The 18,235-nt window shown below is 31.7% G+C and overlaps 1 protein-coding gene across 1 annotated transcript; it reads left to right on the top strand.

The window, feature by feature from the left end:
* Nucleotides 1-9,900: 9,900 nt before the first annotated feature.
* Nucleotides 9,901-15,673, top strand: LOC115952447 (beta-fructofuranosidase, insoluble isoenzyme 1-like). Its single transcript, XM_031069621.1, has 7 exons — nucleotides 9,901-10,128; nucleotides 13,075-13,083; nucleotides 13,188-14,047; nucleotides 14,167-14,325; nucleotides 14,631-14,872; nucleotides 15,068-15,158; nucleotides 15,252-15,673. Exons 1-7 carry the CDS (start codon nucleotides 9,945-9,947, stop codon nucleotides 15,429-15,431), a joined length of 1,725 nt encoding a protein of 574 aa, XP_030925481.1. The 5' UTR covers nucleotides 9,901-9,944; the 3' UTR covers nucleotides 15,432-15,673.
* The last annotated feature ends 2,562 nt before the right edge of the window (nucleotides 15,674-18,235 follow it).

The following is an 18,235-nucleotide window of genomic DNA, read 5'->3' as shown; positions in this document are numbered from 1 at the left end:
CATTTTTCAATTTCGTAAAAACTCTCTCTCCTCTCTCTCAAATCCCAATACCTCCGAGCTCTCTTCGTCACTTTCCCTAACGCTCCACTCTCTCAACCCCGACTGCGCCTCCACCACTCTCTCAACATCCATGCTTGCTCTCTACCTCTCCCTCAATCTCGTCGTCGCCGTTTCCCGCATACCCAGACCCACAAAGAAAAAACAGCGTCTCACCATCTGAGATCCCGACCCCCAAACACTCGCACCTTTGTAGACCCAGATTAGAGAGAGTAAGGATTGGGGTTTGGAGAGAATCGGGTGTTTAATTGAGAATTTGATGTCTGTCGTTTCTTGTTTTCAAAAAAGCTTGAGAAAATAAGGGTGTCTTGTGCTTATCGCCCAGCTTGTCTGAAGTGTTCCGCTATCGATCTATCGCATTCTCTCTCCACCCATCACCGCTGGTAAGCCCTCCTCTCCTCCCATCAATTGATCAAATTGTTGTGTGTTTATAGTTTTTGCTCTATTGGGCATATATTGGATGTGTTTGGCATTTTTTCAATTTGGGTGAGAAAATGATTTCAGATTTGTACAATTACCTTTGTGCTATGGAGTTTTAACTTGAGAATAGTTTCGTTGGGTCTTGTGTGCATTTGGCCTTCTAAGTTTCATATATTTATATATATACTTTATTCAAATGGTGGGTTTATGTTCATTTGTGAAAGGTGTTTTAATTTAGTTAAGGTTTTTCAGGTTTGATCCATGGAGGGATATGAGATTGAGAGAGAAAGAAAGAGAGTTTGGTCGAAGGAGAGAAGAAGCCACCATCGGAGGTGGTGGTTGTGATGAGCCAGCCTTGCCGATTTGGGCTTGTTTCAAAGAGAGACCACCACTCGGTAAAAGGGTTTTCTTTTATCTCTATTTTTTTTAATAAACTCTGTTTGGTTGCTAGGAAAGGAAGGAAAGTAAATAATGGTGTCAAAATTTTGTTGATTGATTTATTGGGGCTGAATTTAATCCTTTTTTCTCTTTTTTTGGTTTTTAGCTTAGGAATTGAAATCAAGTCTTATATTTCTTGCATTTTTGTCAATTGTTTAAAAATGTTTGAATCCTTGTAATTTGTATTCAATGGGCTTATTATTAGGTTCTTAATGATGAAAGTTTGAACCTTTATGAGCTATTTAACCAAAGCATGAATGTTCAATACACTGAAAGGCTTTCACAGAAAAATTTTGACAGCACATTTTCATTTGGAGTTAATTACATAAAATTGAATTTAAAGACTTATTGTGGATGTGTTGTTAAAAAGGCATGCTTTTATTCTTCTTCTTTGGTCTGCAATTTGTTGTGTGGTTAGTTAAAGTTATAAATTGCAATAAAATAGAGTAATTTGGTCATAATATTTGGGTTCTCTCTATCATGATGTTAACGAGGAGCGTGATTTTAAGAGCATGTCTGAATTGGTTCTTCTTTGGTTGTGTGCACTGATGTTGAAATTATGATAGGCTGTGTAAACTTTTTTCATTGTTAATCTACCAGTTTTATTTGAACAATGGGGTTAAGAATGATAGAGTAAATCATTGATGGATGGGAAATAAATAATGACTCTTGCTCTGTATTGTGCAGTTGGCATCAATGCAGTATTCATGCAGACATACATTGGAAAAGTTTCATGCCCATACATCTGTGGGAAGCAATTGGATCATGGGGTGCTTCTAGTGGGGTATGGTTCTGCTAGTTATGCTACTATCCGTTTCAAGGAAAAGCCATTTTGGATCTTAAAGAACTCTTGGGGAGAAAATTGGGGAGAGAATGGATATTACAAGATTTGTAGGGGTCGTAATGTATGCGGAGTGGGGTTTTGTTCATGACTCATCTATTTTAGTTGGGATCATAATCAAGATGTAGTTATTTTGGCTTTCTTGAAACACTGAAATCACATATTTATATTGTGAAGCTAATTTAGCTAAGCTATAAAGCCTTTTTGTTTTGGGTTTTGTTCATTTGGTTGTGGATAAAAATTTCAATGAATTTTTGTTGTTTATAACAAGTGAATCTGGTGGCCCTTCTACAAGCATAAATGGTTTTTTCCTTTTGTTATTACTAGATTGTATGAGAACCATAATTATCAGCTTGTCTTTGAAAAGAAATTATTAGCTTTTATGCACTCTACTTGTGTCTTTTATATAAGCATTTTTTAACATCTAATGGAAAGAAACTACAATGAAAAGCTCATAAAGGTATTGAACATTCATGTAAATGTTCTGTGAAAGCTAATGAAAGGCTTTCCATGTTACACTTAATAATTTTGAAAAGCTCATTGTGTTCTCATAATTTTCAAAGTGGATTGGTTTCCATTGCATGCACATGCTCATTATTGAGATTTTACAGAATGACAAGACTTACAATGTTTTCTACCATTATAGCTCCTATTTCTGCAGTGACGCCATTTATAAAGTATGTAACTTAGTTGTCTAGTAGAGAAATGGAATACAATTGAGATCAATCCAATTCATTGAGAATATCAAATGCACCCCAAATAGACACTTCTAATGTCTTTGCATTGTTATTTTATTAATTTCATGTGTCATCAAAGTTTCAATAAACAATTGAAATTTTGACTTAAGGTTCAAAAACTCGCATGTTTCCACAAAAGGTCAATCTTTTGATGCATAACGTAGTTCGTTATCAATTGCCAAATTTATATAATTTTCCTAAGGATCTTTTCTCTTCAACAAAAGCCATATGACATAGCTGACCCACTATTAGCAACCTTACAAAAAGTTGAAAACTAGACTATATAACCATTAGCAACCTTAATCACTTGCATTCAAAAAATGAACAACAATTTAGTATGTGCTATTGCATTTAAAAATATTAATCACTTGTATATATAATTAATGTCTAACTAAAACTTACTCAAACATGCACTTGTACAATCTAACATGTTTAACTTTAACATGTTTTAGCTTTTTTAGTTACAAAAAATTATCCAAAAAATTTGCTACATGTGCAATCAGTTATCTAAGTTGTCAGATAGGCTGTTCAAAAAACTGTCCAAAAAATATTGTCCATTGTGCAATAGTAGCCATGTCCACTGTGCAATATACTCTTAGACAACCTGCCAAAAAATGTTGTCCAAGCCATGTCCACTGCAATATACTATTAGACAAATTGCCAAAAAATGTTGTCCTTCGTACTACAAAATCAATATTAGCCTGAAAAAAATGCCTACAAAATCAAGTTACATTTTGAACTTAAACAAACATGAGAAAATTTCATTATAATTGAACTTACCATTTATTAGTTTTTTACATACCAAAAAAGTGTTGTGTTTGTAGGCAAGCATTTGTATTTTCAACACATGGAGTTAGTCTATAATTGAACCTAACTTCATTTCCCTGTGTATATATATAAACAAATAAGTTTATTCATTTGGTGAGTAGAGAGGATATAAACACATGGATTTATTTTTTACTTGACCAATATTCATTTGGTGAGTAAGAATTAAAACTAAATATTTTAAATTTAAGAGACCAAAACCAAACTTGCCTCAACCAAAAATATAATAAGTCACTCACCAAATTGTTACAGGTGAAACTCACACAAAAGGCCAATCAGGAATGACCTTTTAATAAAATCACTCACCACAGGCCAAGCCAAAACCCAAATCACCCATTGCCAGGTATGCATAGCCAAGAGACGATCAATAGCCAACCACACCCAAATCATCCATCACTATCAACCATCAAAGAGCCAACCCAAATCACTAGTCAACAAGACAACACATAGCCAAGCCATAACAATATCCCAACCTATCAACTACCTGATTGGCAGCCAAGACCTACTTAAATCTTACGCATAAAGCCACTTCAACAGAAACTTCGTAATACAAATCAATCAGAAAAACAGACTTCAAATCCACCAATTCAAAAGTTTCTAGATAGTCACTTAAAACATGAATATACATCACACAAATCTAACAAGTTCATGAAAAAAAAGAAGAAGAAGGGAAGATTGGCAGAGCTCAACTGTTAAAGTGTATCATACCTATACAAAGACAAACTTTCAATTATCAAAATTTTCTATTCCTATGACAATAAATTTTTATCACTAAGTTCTGACTGCAAACTTGAAAGACAAAGATTAAAACACTACAGTTTAAATACAATGAGGACCTAAAAGCATAGAATTCAAGCAATGTAACAATAAAATAGGGATTTTATACATCTGGGTTTTATCCATACGAGCTTTAGCAAGCCAATTTATTGATTCAATCATCTTCTTTGGTTTATTCCTTATTGTCCATTTTGTTCTTGTAATTCCTATCATTTTATGAAAACACTTTTTTTATGAATATTATTATGTATAAGGAACCTGAAACAACACGAAGAATCCAATGCAAACAAGAATGAACATTTATGTCTCTCTTTTCTTTTGTTGTTTAGTTTTCTTGAAGCAAAAATTGAATTTTTAGCATAAAACCCAAATGGCCAACCACTACTGATACTCTGTTTTGTTTGGTAGGACAAAGAAAATGAAAATAGAGTAATTTTTATCATATGGGACACTTGAAAAATTAACGATTCCACTTAATCAGACTCCAAAAACTTCATTGCCTATTTGAAATTCTTCTTCACTACCATTAAATTATCTTATACATAACGATTCTAAAAATATATATATATATATATATATATTATACATAACAAACACGCACACAAATATATAGGAAGTGAAAGAGGGAAAAGGGGTACCAAAAAGAGGAGGACAAAGGGGATTTTGGGGAAAGTGGCTCCGTTGCTTCGGAAAGTGCCTTCATTGCTTCAAAGAGACCTTCACTCCATGAGAGTTGGGACTTGGGACAGCTTCACACACGAGAAAGAGGGAGGAAGTTTTTTTGTTGAAGAGCGAGATGGGTCTTCTTCGTCGGCGTCGGAATCAGACGAGCTTGAAGCTTCGCCGGAGCTTTGGAAGAATAGTAACTCTATTGGGTTCTCGAAGCTATAGTCAAGGACGGCGCCAGAACTTAGAGTTAGGGGCGGCGACTTTGTTGTCAGTTGTATGCTGTGACTTCAGCCTTCGACTTTGTTGCTACTTAGTTGCTTAGCTGCTAATTATTTAAAATTTTTTAAGGGTCAGATTGTTTTTTTTAAGTAAAATTGGTTGACTAGGTTTAATTATTTTTAGTTTTACTATTGATAATTTTTGCTATTGTACTAATTTTTTTGGGCTTGCATATTTCTTTTTTAGATTTTAGACTTATAAATATTTTTTAATGGTCTTTAAAATGTGGAAAATGTTTGAACTATAAACTTTTTTACAAATTGCTGATAATGTAAGTAGTGAGCCTAAATGCGAACCAATAAGAATTTATTACCTTAACCGTTTATAAAAATGTTATAGAAAAATTTGTGACTATAACAATACTTTTAAAAGAATAATATTTTTAAGGGAACAAAAGTGTAATTTTCTAAAACAAAATTGCTAAAATTAAAACCCATATATATAATAATATTTAAAAAAAAAAAAAAAATAATTTGGGGGGGCCATTGCCCCCAAGTCCAACCATGGCTCCGTCCATGGCTATAGAGGTTCAGAGAATTGGTTCATCGAAGCAACAGTGATGGCAAAGAGAGAGGCTTGGCCTTGTGTGGACTGATACCGGGCTGCTGTGACAATGGATTGAAGGAGAGGCAGAGAGCAACATCAAACGCAGGGGAGAGAAAAAATTTTGATTTTTGGCTGGGTTTCCTCAGACTTACCAAAACAGTGGGCGGGCTAAATCACTGCACAGTGGGGCGGGCTGAAATTTTTTAAGGCTAAAGTAGTATTTTTGTTATTTGGTGAGGTGTCAATGATATAGGCCATTAGATTAAATGGATGGCTGAGATTAGAGGTATTGCACGGTGATGTGAATCCCTAATCTTATGGTGTCGGCAAACTCCTTTGAGTAACCACGACTAACTAGTAACTAGGCTGACACTTATGATGATGGCTATTATGTGACTCTAGTGTCCCGAACCCTCCAAAAGTGATGGGTATGTGTTCTTTGGCATTGGTATTCCCAGAAAAATCAGCAATGAATACCAGGCAATTTACTTGTACGATATTACTGTATTTTCAAATACACAATCTCCTAACTTTTATTACCAAAAAAAAAAAAAATTTGACAATTTGGCACAGGCATGCTTAACAACTTTGGTGGTTTTAAGCAAAAATTTTAGGCAGAGTATTTTTTTATACTTAAATATTAATTAAAAAAATACTCATTAAATTTTTTATATTTTATATAAAATCTTTTTTTTTTTTTGTTTTTCAATATGCAAATTTACTAATTAAGTTTTTGTATTTAAATTCCTCTAACATTCTTTTTCAATTAATAATATGACTAATCCATTTAATTTTTCTTGTGATATAGTAAACCTTAAATAAGATTTTATTTATTTTAGTTTTGAAAAACCTCTTTCTGCATATGCAACCATAACAGGTATTGTTAGTAATATTTTATAAATTATATATACATTTGGAAAAGAATCTAACATTTTTAAATAATTAAGTACAATAATTGGAGTATTTTCATCTATTTGCATAATTAAGCACAATAAATTAGTTATAATATAATACAAATGGGTTAATATAATATACATCAAATTATTAATGGTTGTCATAACTTATAATAATTAATAAAATAAAAGTAAAAGTCTACAAGATACGTGTACATTGCAGTGGGTGCGTAACTATGCTATGAGTATACATTAAGATTGAGTGTGGCCTGTGGTTTAGGTGCGGTTTGGATTGCGCGTCGGCGTCTGGCGTTTTGCTTCTCTTTTTTTTTTTTTTTTTCTTCAAGGCGCTTATGTTGACTTTCAGAGACAAAATTTACTGTTCATAAACAGTGCATGCACTGTTCACACACTGTGCATGTACTGTTCATGTATTTAAAAATATTAAAAATTGATCCCACGGTACTATTCACACATTTAAAAATTATTTTGTTATAATATTTTCAATTTCAATAAAAATAAGTTCAATCCAAACAGACCCAGTGTGTGGGCTAGCCGACCAACTGTGAGATGTTGTGTGGCTATGGCCTTTGTGCAGTGCCTGTGTGACAATATGCTGTCTTGTCATTGATTGCAATTATGTGCACAGTGATAGTGTGCAAATTAAAAAAATAAATTTTGAAATAGCGATACAATAGGGCTTTTCAATTTTTTGTATTTTAGGATACAATAGAGCTTTTTTAATACGTTCTATTGACTAATAAAAAGATTAAAAAAATTGTAATTAAAATATATAGATAAATATATTTTATATATTTAATTTTTTTTTACAAGGGAGGAAATTCTGGGGGCCTTAGACTATTGCATCAGTTGCATTTATAGTTGAGTCGACCCTTCGACATTACAAAAGCTACTATATCTATTTTACTATCTCACTTTATAAAACATCCAATATAAGTGATTTTATTTTAGCATTTAACATGATAAAGCAAAATAAATAACAAAATAAAATAATATATCTACTACAATAAACAACTTTTGTTATATTTAGTTGCTAAATTTAGTATTTTACCTATTTACCTCCATCGATACCAATGCCCTTTCTTTACTAGATTTATTGTTTTCAGTTTCTAAATATATATATATATATATATATATATATATTATTTTCACATGCATAATCTATATGCTATAAAACTGACTTTTTTGACTTTTATTTATTTATTTATTTATTACTTTCTGAGAGTTTGAGAAGTAGGATTTGAAGTCTTCACAATTTTCCACATTAACTATATATATATATATATATATATTTTAAATCTCTTTCTCCCCAAAAATACAACCCAATACTTCTTTAGAAAAAAAAAACGATAAGAAAGAAATCTCTCCTCACATCTCTCGCGCTATCAATGTGTTCATAGACACAATAATCTTGGCTATGATCTTTTAGAATATTAACTAAACGGTTTCTTTAAGAGAAATTTTACTCTAATTAAGGACAATAAATTTTTTAATAATTTTGACATAACAGACTATGAGCAGTTAACTATCACTTATATACGGATTCATTATTTTTTCTTTACCAAGCACACTTTGCCACGTCATAGTTGTAGCAAAAAATTGTAAAAAATATTGTGGTCCTAGACTTTTTCTTTCTTAATAACTTAAAGTTTTTACACTATAATATATTCATTTTACGTTCTATTTAAAAAAGTTAAAAATATTTTATTTTATTTATTATATCTCCTATTTAAAAAGTTTTTTTTAAAAAAAATTATGCATTAAAGCTCATTTATTCTTGATACATGCACTTGAATGGAAGTGTTAAAATACTAATTAAATCATTAAATTTATCATTTTTTTATATAGTTTAAACTTTTGGAATAATTAATAATTTATCATGCATGCTCTCTTTTGTAAACAAGAAAAAAATAAAATAGTTTGTATGCCTATTCAGCCAAAAAGAAAAGAAATGAAGTGCTTTACTCCAGTTTTTCCGAATCGTTGGTCCTGTTTGAAGTTGAAAAAAATAGCTTCATCTTGAATCCTGGATACCGAACACCTTTTACCATGCTGGCAATGAAAGGCCATAGGAAATTGAGGTATGGCTTTCTGCTTTATTAAGAATGGAGATGGAGAATTGAGTTGGCCTCCAGCAAGGCCTGAAATGTTGGCATACGTCCAGCAAAAGTTAATTGAAGATAAGGGCAGTGCTGCCTTCCCCCAGATCAACTATATTCTTGCAATGCAACATGAAAAAGCTCTAAGATCCTGTAATTTGATCTGCAGAAAACATATCCCAAAAGATGCTACAAAGGATAGGAAAGCACTTGGTGCACTGAATGGAGACTTCAATAATTGGAAGCTAAGGGGTCTATTGTGTACTTTCTGCATAAGCAAATTGGAAGCTAGAGATCACTTGTTTATGAATAGAGGTTTGGATAATTGTCTAATGGGGAGGAAGGTGAGAGGTTCAGAACATAGGGTTATCATATAAGGTTATTATTTGTCAGGGATAATACATAAAGTAATAATGGAAGAACAATGTTAACACAAAAGACAAACAAAAAATAGATAACTTGAAGGCATAATATGATTTTCCTTAGACAATAACATGGAGGCACAATTGTTGCTAAAGGGTTATCGCAAACTTATCCCTAGGATACAACCAAGTTGTTAGGTTCTACAAATAGTAATTCTGGAGAATGACCACAGGATACAACAAAGTTGTTGTGTTTTTTGTATTATTTTTCAAGTGAACATAAGTCTCTATTTATAGTCATAGGTTTTTTTCACCAGAAGACATGTATGGAGAGTTAAAATGTTTCATAAAACCATTCACAATGCTTGAAACATTTTCAAACTTTCAAAACAGTTACTAGAAAATTCTACAAAAAATTTAGTTTTACGAGTTTTGATCAGTCAAGAGGAATCGAGCATCGATTGAATATTCTTTTCGATCAATCAAATAGGAATCGAATAGGGTTCGAACCATTTAGTGATTTTAGGATTATTTTTTTCATCATTTCGATTGATCGAGCAAAAGTTTCGACTGATCGAAAATACTGAATTTCGAATTTTATTTAGAAAATTTCAGAACTTGAATTTTTACTTTATAAAATAAAATTCTCCAAATTTATATATCATTATTACAACCTATTAATGTATATACATATAAATATATATATATATATATATATATATACACGCACAATATTATTACTATCTTCTACTACTATTACTGTATTTTTGTTTTTGGCACGGAAAAGAAGATAAAAATCCTTAGCCATAAACCAATCCTTCTTGGGGTCCACCAAAAAAAAAAAAAAAAATCCTTGTTATTTTCTACATCTACCATGCATCGCCTTCTCTCTCTAGCCCTCTATAATCTATATATAGAACTCTTCCCTAGCCTCTTTCTACTCACACAATTCTTATTCTTTCTTCTGTTCTTCTTAGAGAATGGATATTTCCAAGTTTCTTTCTGTTTTATTCTTACTTTGCTCTCTTTGCTTGGAATGCAACAATGTTGTAGTCAAGGCGTCTCACAAGGTTTACCCAGAGTTTCAGTCTCTTAGTGCTGTGGAAGTGAAACAAATTCACAGAACTAGGTTCCACTTTCAGCCTCCTAAGCACTGGATGAACGGTAACTTCTTTTCATATTCTCGAAAGAAACTATAAAACTTTCGCTATGTTTTTATCATGCAACTTTTGGAATACGGCCACTTTTGGAATATGATAAGAGTATGTACTTTTAATACAAAGATACTGTAATGTAATAATTATTTTTTATATTTATTTAATTGATTTTTAAAACAAGAAATAACCGATCTTTATTTCTTTACTTATGGTAATAGTTTTTATTTAAAAATTTGTTAAAAACCTATTAGCAACCTCCCCAGGGAAAAGAAAAAAAAAATGCTGCTGTCTCTCTCCTTTGGTGCCTATTATATCAATTGAGAGTTGATTTGCCGAGCTCTATTTTACACATTAAATAGACCAAGTATTGATTTATCAATTTCAACCCATAGCTGTTTACTGTTGTGATCGATATCATCATCTTTTTCGTGTTAAGTTTTGCCTTTTTCTCTTTCTATTTAATTTTCTTCTCTTTTTTTTTCACAGAAGATTTTATCATTTTTTTTCCCTTTTTTAATGTTTATGAAGTTATTAATTTTGAAGAATATATTCATTATTTTTTAAAAAAAAAAATTTAATTAACGTAATAAAATGTTAAGCTAGATACTCTCCCACTAGCTGTAAAAAGGTAAAAAATATGTTAAGCTAGATCCACAAAAAGTATAAATATAATTTCATTAATAAGGGTGTTTTAGAAAATTTGACATAAATATAATGACTTTTGAGTAAAGTTATGGTATACCTTAGTGTTAAAACTCATTTCCCTTTCCCTTATGTGTGTGTTTTTGTTTCTCAGAAAAAAAGAAAAAAAAAGAATGGGTATTTGTCCCATATTGCTTAAGAGAGTGTATTGTGTGTAGTATAACTTGCCACATTCTCTTTTAAAAGTTATCATAACTTTTGAGTAGAGTACTTGTGATGTGTCTTTGTATTAAAACTTATTTCCCTCTCCCTTATGTGTACTACATAATATCACATCTATTATTCATGCAAGCTCACTACTCTTTTGACTTTTGAGTGGTTATTGATGATGAAGATGAGAATCTTATCAAAATTTTAGGTGTACCCTGTCCTTCTCAAAATTAACACATGATACATAATATGAAATCGAAATTTTGTTTATAGTTTTTCTTTCTTTTAGAGCATTCAGTTTTGAAAAAAAATATATTTATTTTACACTCTAAAAAACTACTTTATCTGTTTTAACAACTCACTTTAAAACATACTAAACATCTCATTTTTTATTTTTACATAAAACCTAATAAAATAATATAAACTACACTATCAAATAATAATAATAAAAATCTATTTCTTTCTCTTCCCTCCCATCTCTCTCTAGCTTCTACCCAACAATAAAATATGATATTTTAGTTTTACCATCAAGCTATAGTAATTCCTTTCCATTTTAGCATGTGATACATAATATGAAATCAAACTTTTTGTTTTTAGTTTTTCTTTCTTTTAAAGCATTCATTTTTTTTAAAAAAAAAATTACACTCTAAAAACCTACTTTATCTATTTTAGTAACTCACTTTACAACATACTAAACATCTCATTTTTTATTTTTACATACAACCTAATAAAAATATATAAACTACACTATCAAATAATATTTTTTTTAAAATCTATTTCTTTCTCTTCCCTCCCATCTCTCTCTTCTACCCAACAATAAAATATGATATTTTAGTTTTACCATCAAGCTACAGTAATTCCTACATTTTTAAGAAGCTATTGTTCATAGTTGCTAAATTATTTTAGCACTAGCCAACCGAGTAATTGTGGTTTTAGGGGGTGTGTGGATCTAAAATAGCAATTTGGGGAGTTTTACACCCTATAATACTAATGCTTATGGTAAAAAATCTAGAGTCCTTAGACAATACAACTTGTTTGGTACCAACTTTAAAAATGTTCGAAAAACACTAAAAATTATTTTCAAGATTATTTATAAAAAATTGTTTGTTATAAAAGAAAAAATATATCATTTTGATCTCTATACTTTTGGCCGATTTCTATTTTGGTCCGTATTTTTCTCTTCCTATTTGGTCCACAAAACTAAAAAATAGTTTTTTATTTTAGTCCCTACTTCACTAATGGAAATAACCTACATGTCAGACAAATTGCACTGCTGCCAGACATGAAACTGACGTGACCATTATAATAATATTAAAAATATTTATTTGACATTTAAAAAATGCCGTGTTAGTATTTTAAAAATGTTAAAAATTATTTTCAAGATTGTTTATAATTTTTTGTTGTTGTTATAAATGGTTTCAAATCATGATTAAACAAAGCTTTCAAATTTTTCATATCTTATAAAGTAGTGTCATTAATTTTTTGTATAAATGTTTATGATACAATAAAATCTGAACCATTTATTTCATTACGAAAAAACTTAAAATTTTTGTTTGTCCTACTTTACATTCTGATATATATTCCAAAATATATTTTACTTAAAAAAAATTCAATACCATAGAAATTTTAACTTCATATCTTACTATTTATTTTATTTGAGGTGTTAATACTCGTTTTTTTTAATTGAGTTTATACTAAGAGGATAGTTTTAGAATATGATAATTTTTTTTTATTTAAAATATAGTGCACCAATGAAATAAAATTTTTAAATGTTGGATTGAGTATTACATAGCATATGCTTTCTCTTAAATGGATACTTATTTTTTATTTTGTGCATAGATTGCAAGGACATGGCTTGGGTCCAATGCATCTATGCACTAGACACAATCCCAACTCAGATTGCAATGCAGACTCTACACATGACATTGATGTTTTGTTAATTTGCTAGTTACCAACAATTTTCCTGGTTATTAACACAAGTGTTTATCCTTAAATCTGTTGTTAATTGTTTTTTAAGTACTATAATTAATCACACTCACTGACTTCCCGTCTTTTCCCTTTCTTGGGTGTTCAAATGCGCATAACAATGAACCAACAACAGATCCAAATGGTGAGTTTTTGCAAATGAACTTTCTTTTCTCACATTTTAAATGATTTGTATTCTCCTTAACTTTTTTCTTGCTTCATGTGGTTTTCTCATATAAATGCAAACAGGACCTATGTATTTCAATGGACTCTACCATTTCTTCTACCAATACAACCCAAAAGGAGCAGTGTGGGGCAATATTGTTTGGGCCCATTCTGTATCAAAGGACTTGATCAACTGGGAAGCACTTGAACCTATCATTTATCCCACTAAGCCCTTTGATAAAAATGGGTGTTGGTCTGGTTCTGCCACTATTCTCCCAGGCAACAAGCCCATTATCCTTTACACTGGCATTGACACCCAAAATCAACAAGTCCAAAACTATGCAATCCCAAAAAACTACTCTGATCCATATCTCCGTGAATGGGTTAAGCCCAACAAGAACAACCCAATAATGGTGGCTGATGAGATTGTCAATGGAAGTGCTTTCCGTGACCCAACAACAGCTTGGTTTGGAAAAGATGGGCATTGGAGGATTTTAGTGGGTAGCAGAAGGAAAAATAGAGGCATAGCCCATTTGTATAAGAGTAAGGATTTTGTGAATTGGGTCAAGGCCAAGCATCCTCTACATTCAAAAGCTAAGACTGGTATGTGGGAATGCCCAGATTTTTACCCTGTGTCATTGTCTGGTAAAAATGGGTTGGACACTTCTTTGGTTGGGCCAAATTTAAAGCATGTTTTCAAGGTGAGCCTTGATGTTACTAGGTATGATTACTACACTGTTGGAAAATACCATACACAAATAGATAGGTATGTACCAGATAACACTTCGGTTGATGGTTGGGATGGGCTGCGATATGATTATGGAAATTTTTATGCCTCAAAGTCATTCTTTGATGCTGGGAAGAAGAGAAGGATTTTGTGGGGTTGGGCTAATGAGTCCGACTCAACTAAAAATGATGTAGAAAAAGGATGGGCCGGAATTCAGGTAATAATAATGTAGAATTTTAGTAACTTGATTCTATTTTGGGATTCGGGATTAAGACTTTGTTGTTGATAGGCCCAATTTTTACTTACAAAATTGATATTTTACTGGAATTGTTGCAGGCCATTCCGAGGATAGTGTGGCTTGACAATAGTGGGAAACAAGTGTTACAATGGTCTGTCGAAGAATTAGAAACTCTTAGAGGAAATAAAGTTCATATAAACAATCAAAAGGTCAAAAAGGGAGAGCATGTTGAAATTAAAGGAATAACTGCTGCACAGGTTTGCTACTTACATTGTATTTTTGCTCAGACAAGTTTAGTGACAAATTTTATCATGACTTTTTTCATAATTATTGATTTAATCAATTGTGATTGATCTATAATAAAAGTAATTGCACTATTGTTGCTTCATAATTTGTCACCATAACAAGTTGTGGTGAAGATTGTGAAAAAATTGTGTCATTTGCATTTTTTGTTTATAATATGATGACAAAATCATTACATTATTATGGTACAAATTGATTACTTCATTAAGCGTCAAACACAATTCATTTATAGTGATTATTGTTATTGATGTTTCCACAGGTCGATGTTGAGGTTACCTTCTTGTTGCCGAAGAGTTTGGACAACGCTGAGGAATTTGATGCTAGTTGGGTAAACGCACGAGATCTCTGTGGCCTAAAGGGTTCAAAAGTTCAAGGTGGGGTTGGGCCATTTGGGTTGTTGACATTAGCTTCAAGTCATCTAGAGGAATACACTCCTGTCTTCTTTAGAGTTTTCAAAGCTCCAAAGAAGCATGTAGTTCTCATGTGCTCTGATGCTAGAAGGTTTGTGTGATTAATGATTTAAGCTGCTTTTTAGTATGTGGATATATACATTCTCCCCTAATAGTATATAGGCTTGACACAATTATGGGATCTATATATTGTAAGAAAGATTATATATATATTTGATGTATAAAATAAATATTACACCCTTTTGACATGGTTTCTATTTGTTTTTTTGTTCTCGTGTATATATAGTTCCTCTTTGATGGATGGACTATATAAACCATCATTTGCAGGCTTTGTAGATGTGGATTTAACAGACAGGAAGCTTTCTCTTAGGAGTTTGGTATGCCCCCTCATAAACATGATGAGGGTTAATTTAAAATCTTTATTTCTTTCTCTCTCTATGAATGTTTGAGTTGTAAATGTTTTGCTGCAGATTGATCATTCCGTTGTGGAAAGTTTCGGAGCTGGAGGAAAAACATGCATCTTATCAAGGGTTTATCCTACACTTGCAGTGTTCAATGATGCTCACTTGTATGCATTTAACAATGGGACAGAGGGTATTACCATAGAGAATGTCAATGCATGGAGCATGAATAGTCCTCGAATGAACTGAAGGAGAGAAGAACTAGTAGTTTAGTTTCTTATTTTAGTCTAATATGCTGAAATCTAATCAACCAGTAGTATTTCAATTATCATGGTAGAAACCATTGAAATAAGCACTATCACGTTGATGATGACATTCCAATTAATGTTGTAATATGAAAGATGTTCATGTGTGTAATATGCCAAAACCTTTGGCGTGTAAATTGCAGCGAAATTATTATAATATTGTGTATAAATTTAGTAATTAACATACTTTTTCATGATTTATTATGATTTTAGTGTGACACTAATACAATCAATGTTTATAAACACTTTATAATAAAAAATAGAATAATAGCTTTTGCATAAATATGGATTGAATATAAATAGTGTGATAGACTGATAGTGTAGCTTGTGTTGTGTGTGTGAGATTTAGAAGACAAGTTTTGTTTAGTGACAATTAAGAGATAAGGTTTGCCTAGTGTGTTAGTATGAATACCTTTGGGGAGCTTTTGAGTATGCTTGTAAGTCATATTATGGATTTTAGTTAGCTTTGCCATATTGGATGTAAACATAGAATTCACAAACCACATTTAAAGTTTTTTTCTTATACATGCTTTTTATTTATTTATTATTATTTTTGTATGTTTTTCACAAAAAATTGGTATCAAACCTATTGGTTAGGGATTGTGGTTTCTAGAGATTGATTTTGAGCACATGTCAAAGGTTGAGCCATTTGAGGGAAAAAAAAAAAAAAAAAAAGTTAAGTCTTTGTTACTGCATTGTCAAAGTTAAAAAGATTTGATTTAGATGTTGTATGGGAAGTCGAAGAAATCGGCCACTATGTTTGATGATGAATGGGAATAGCTTGATATGAAGGTTGTTAAAACTTGTAAGTATTTGTTTGACTCTCGTCCAATATGTAAATTATAGTGGGTTAAATGAGATTTCTTTCCAAAAATTATGGAAATAGTTAGGAAAGAGATATATGTTGAAGTTGCTTACATTGTTTGTACTAGAAAAAAGTCGTATCAGTTGACTGTACATGGAGGAAAGAACTGATATTATTGATCATTTAAAAGATTTTAATATTTTGACTACTCAATTGTTAAGTGTGGAGGCCAAAATTGAGGAGGATCAAGCTTTATTGATTTTAACTTCATCCCCACTCTCGTGATATATTAGTGACTATATTGGTTGGCAATGAGAACTTATTTAGAACCGGTGGTAACAAATCTCTTGGAGACAAAAATGTCAAAGGAGCTAATTAGTAATTTTGAAGATAGGTCATTTGTAGTGAAATCCAAATCAATTTCTGTTAGTGTGTGTTGTGTGAGAAGACTTTTGATAGGAAGAAGTCATGATCGAATTGTAGATCAAGGAAAAATATTAATGACATTTAGCTTAGGAATTCGTTTAGAGATTGTCTAGGTGGTTTTGGAATAATATATTGATTACAATAATATAATTCTAATTAGTAGTATTAGTTCCACATTGATTTAAAATAATAATTGTAAGGACACGATTATTTAGCGACCCCAGAATGACATTGGGCTCGTAAGTAAAGGGTCCTAACAATATGATTTGTAGAGAGTGGGCTTGAAAGGCAGGACCTTAGTCACAGGTTAACGGTTTAATCGGGGTTTCTATGGAAGCTTATCTATGGGTGGACTTGGCTTGACTAGATAAGCCTTCCATTAGTGCAGGTTGTAGGATTTAAGCCTTCCATTGTATCTTTCATTTTCTCCCTTTTGCAGGATTTTTCCTCCCCCTGGGGATCCCTTCCTCCTTCGCTTTCTTTCCCTTTTATACTAGTGTTCATTTTCCCTTTTAGTGTCCACGTGTAAGTTTTACTTTCTGGGGTGCAGACATGTCCTGTCAATCCATACCTAGAGTGGTTGGGGGTCGTTGGAAAAGTTAAATGGCATGGTTTGAAGTATGGGCTTGTCAGATGCAGGGTTCTGTATTACGATGTTAGCAGCTTTCTCCCTTGTCTTGCCCCTGTACTGAGTTTGCCCTTTTCTTCAGGCGTTTTGTGAGGTGTTGAGCAAGAGGTCGTCCTCAGCAATATTCTTATGCTTCTTTTGGGATTTCATTATGCGTCCTCGGTAATAGCTCTCCTCGACTTAGGCCTTGGGCCCTAATGTAGAGTGGGCCTGGGCCGCGAATTCTCTGGCCCCACAATAATAATAATAATAATAATAATAATAATAATAATAATAATAATAAGGGGGTGTAATAATCATTATAAGAAGAGTGTTAGTGTAACTTTTATTATATGCTAGTAAGTTGTCCGTGCGATGCACGGATAATTTTTTGATATTTTATGTAAAACGGTTTTGGATAATGTTATATTTATATTATAAATAAATAAAAAAATAAAAAAGTAAACTAAATTAGAGTAAAGAAACATATACATTTTGAGATATTAAAAATTAGTTTAGTAGTTTCACTACATATTTGTAGCATTCTCAAGGTAAGATTAATTTTTTTTTTTTTAATCATAAAACCAAAGATAAATACGAAAGAGTAACAGGACCATGAAAATCAACTAATTTGTGTTGTGTTCACATATTTTGATACCATGAAATGAAAGTATGCCCAACTCTCTTATCGTCTTTTACTCATCGATAGTGTGACATTAAAACATGATGTGGAAAAGTGTATATGCATGTATCTTATAGATGATTTAAAATAAAACCATGGTAGAATATGGTTTTACATTACGCACCAAATATTTTATCTACTTATATACCCAAAACAAACACTATCCAACCAAATTACACAAACCTAAATCATATTTAAGCCCCTAATTTTAAAAAGAAAAACGAAAAA

The sequence above is a fragment of the Quercus lobata genome, chromosome 7 (assembly GCF_001633185.2).
Source record: "Quercus lobata isolate SW786 chromosome 7, ValleyOak3.0 Primary Assembly, whole genome shotgun sequence".
Classification (NCBI taxonomy): Eukaryota; Viridiplantae; Streptophyta; class Magnoliopsida; order Fagales; family Fagaceae; genus Quercus; species Quercus lobata.
The sequence above is the reverse complement of the archived record's forward strand: the minus strand, read 5'-3'. Positions and strand labels throughout refer to the sequence as shown.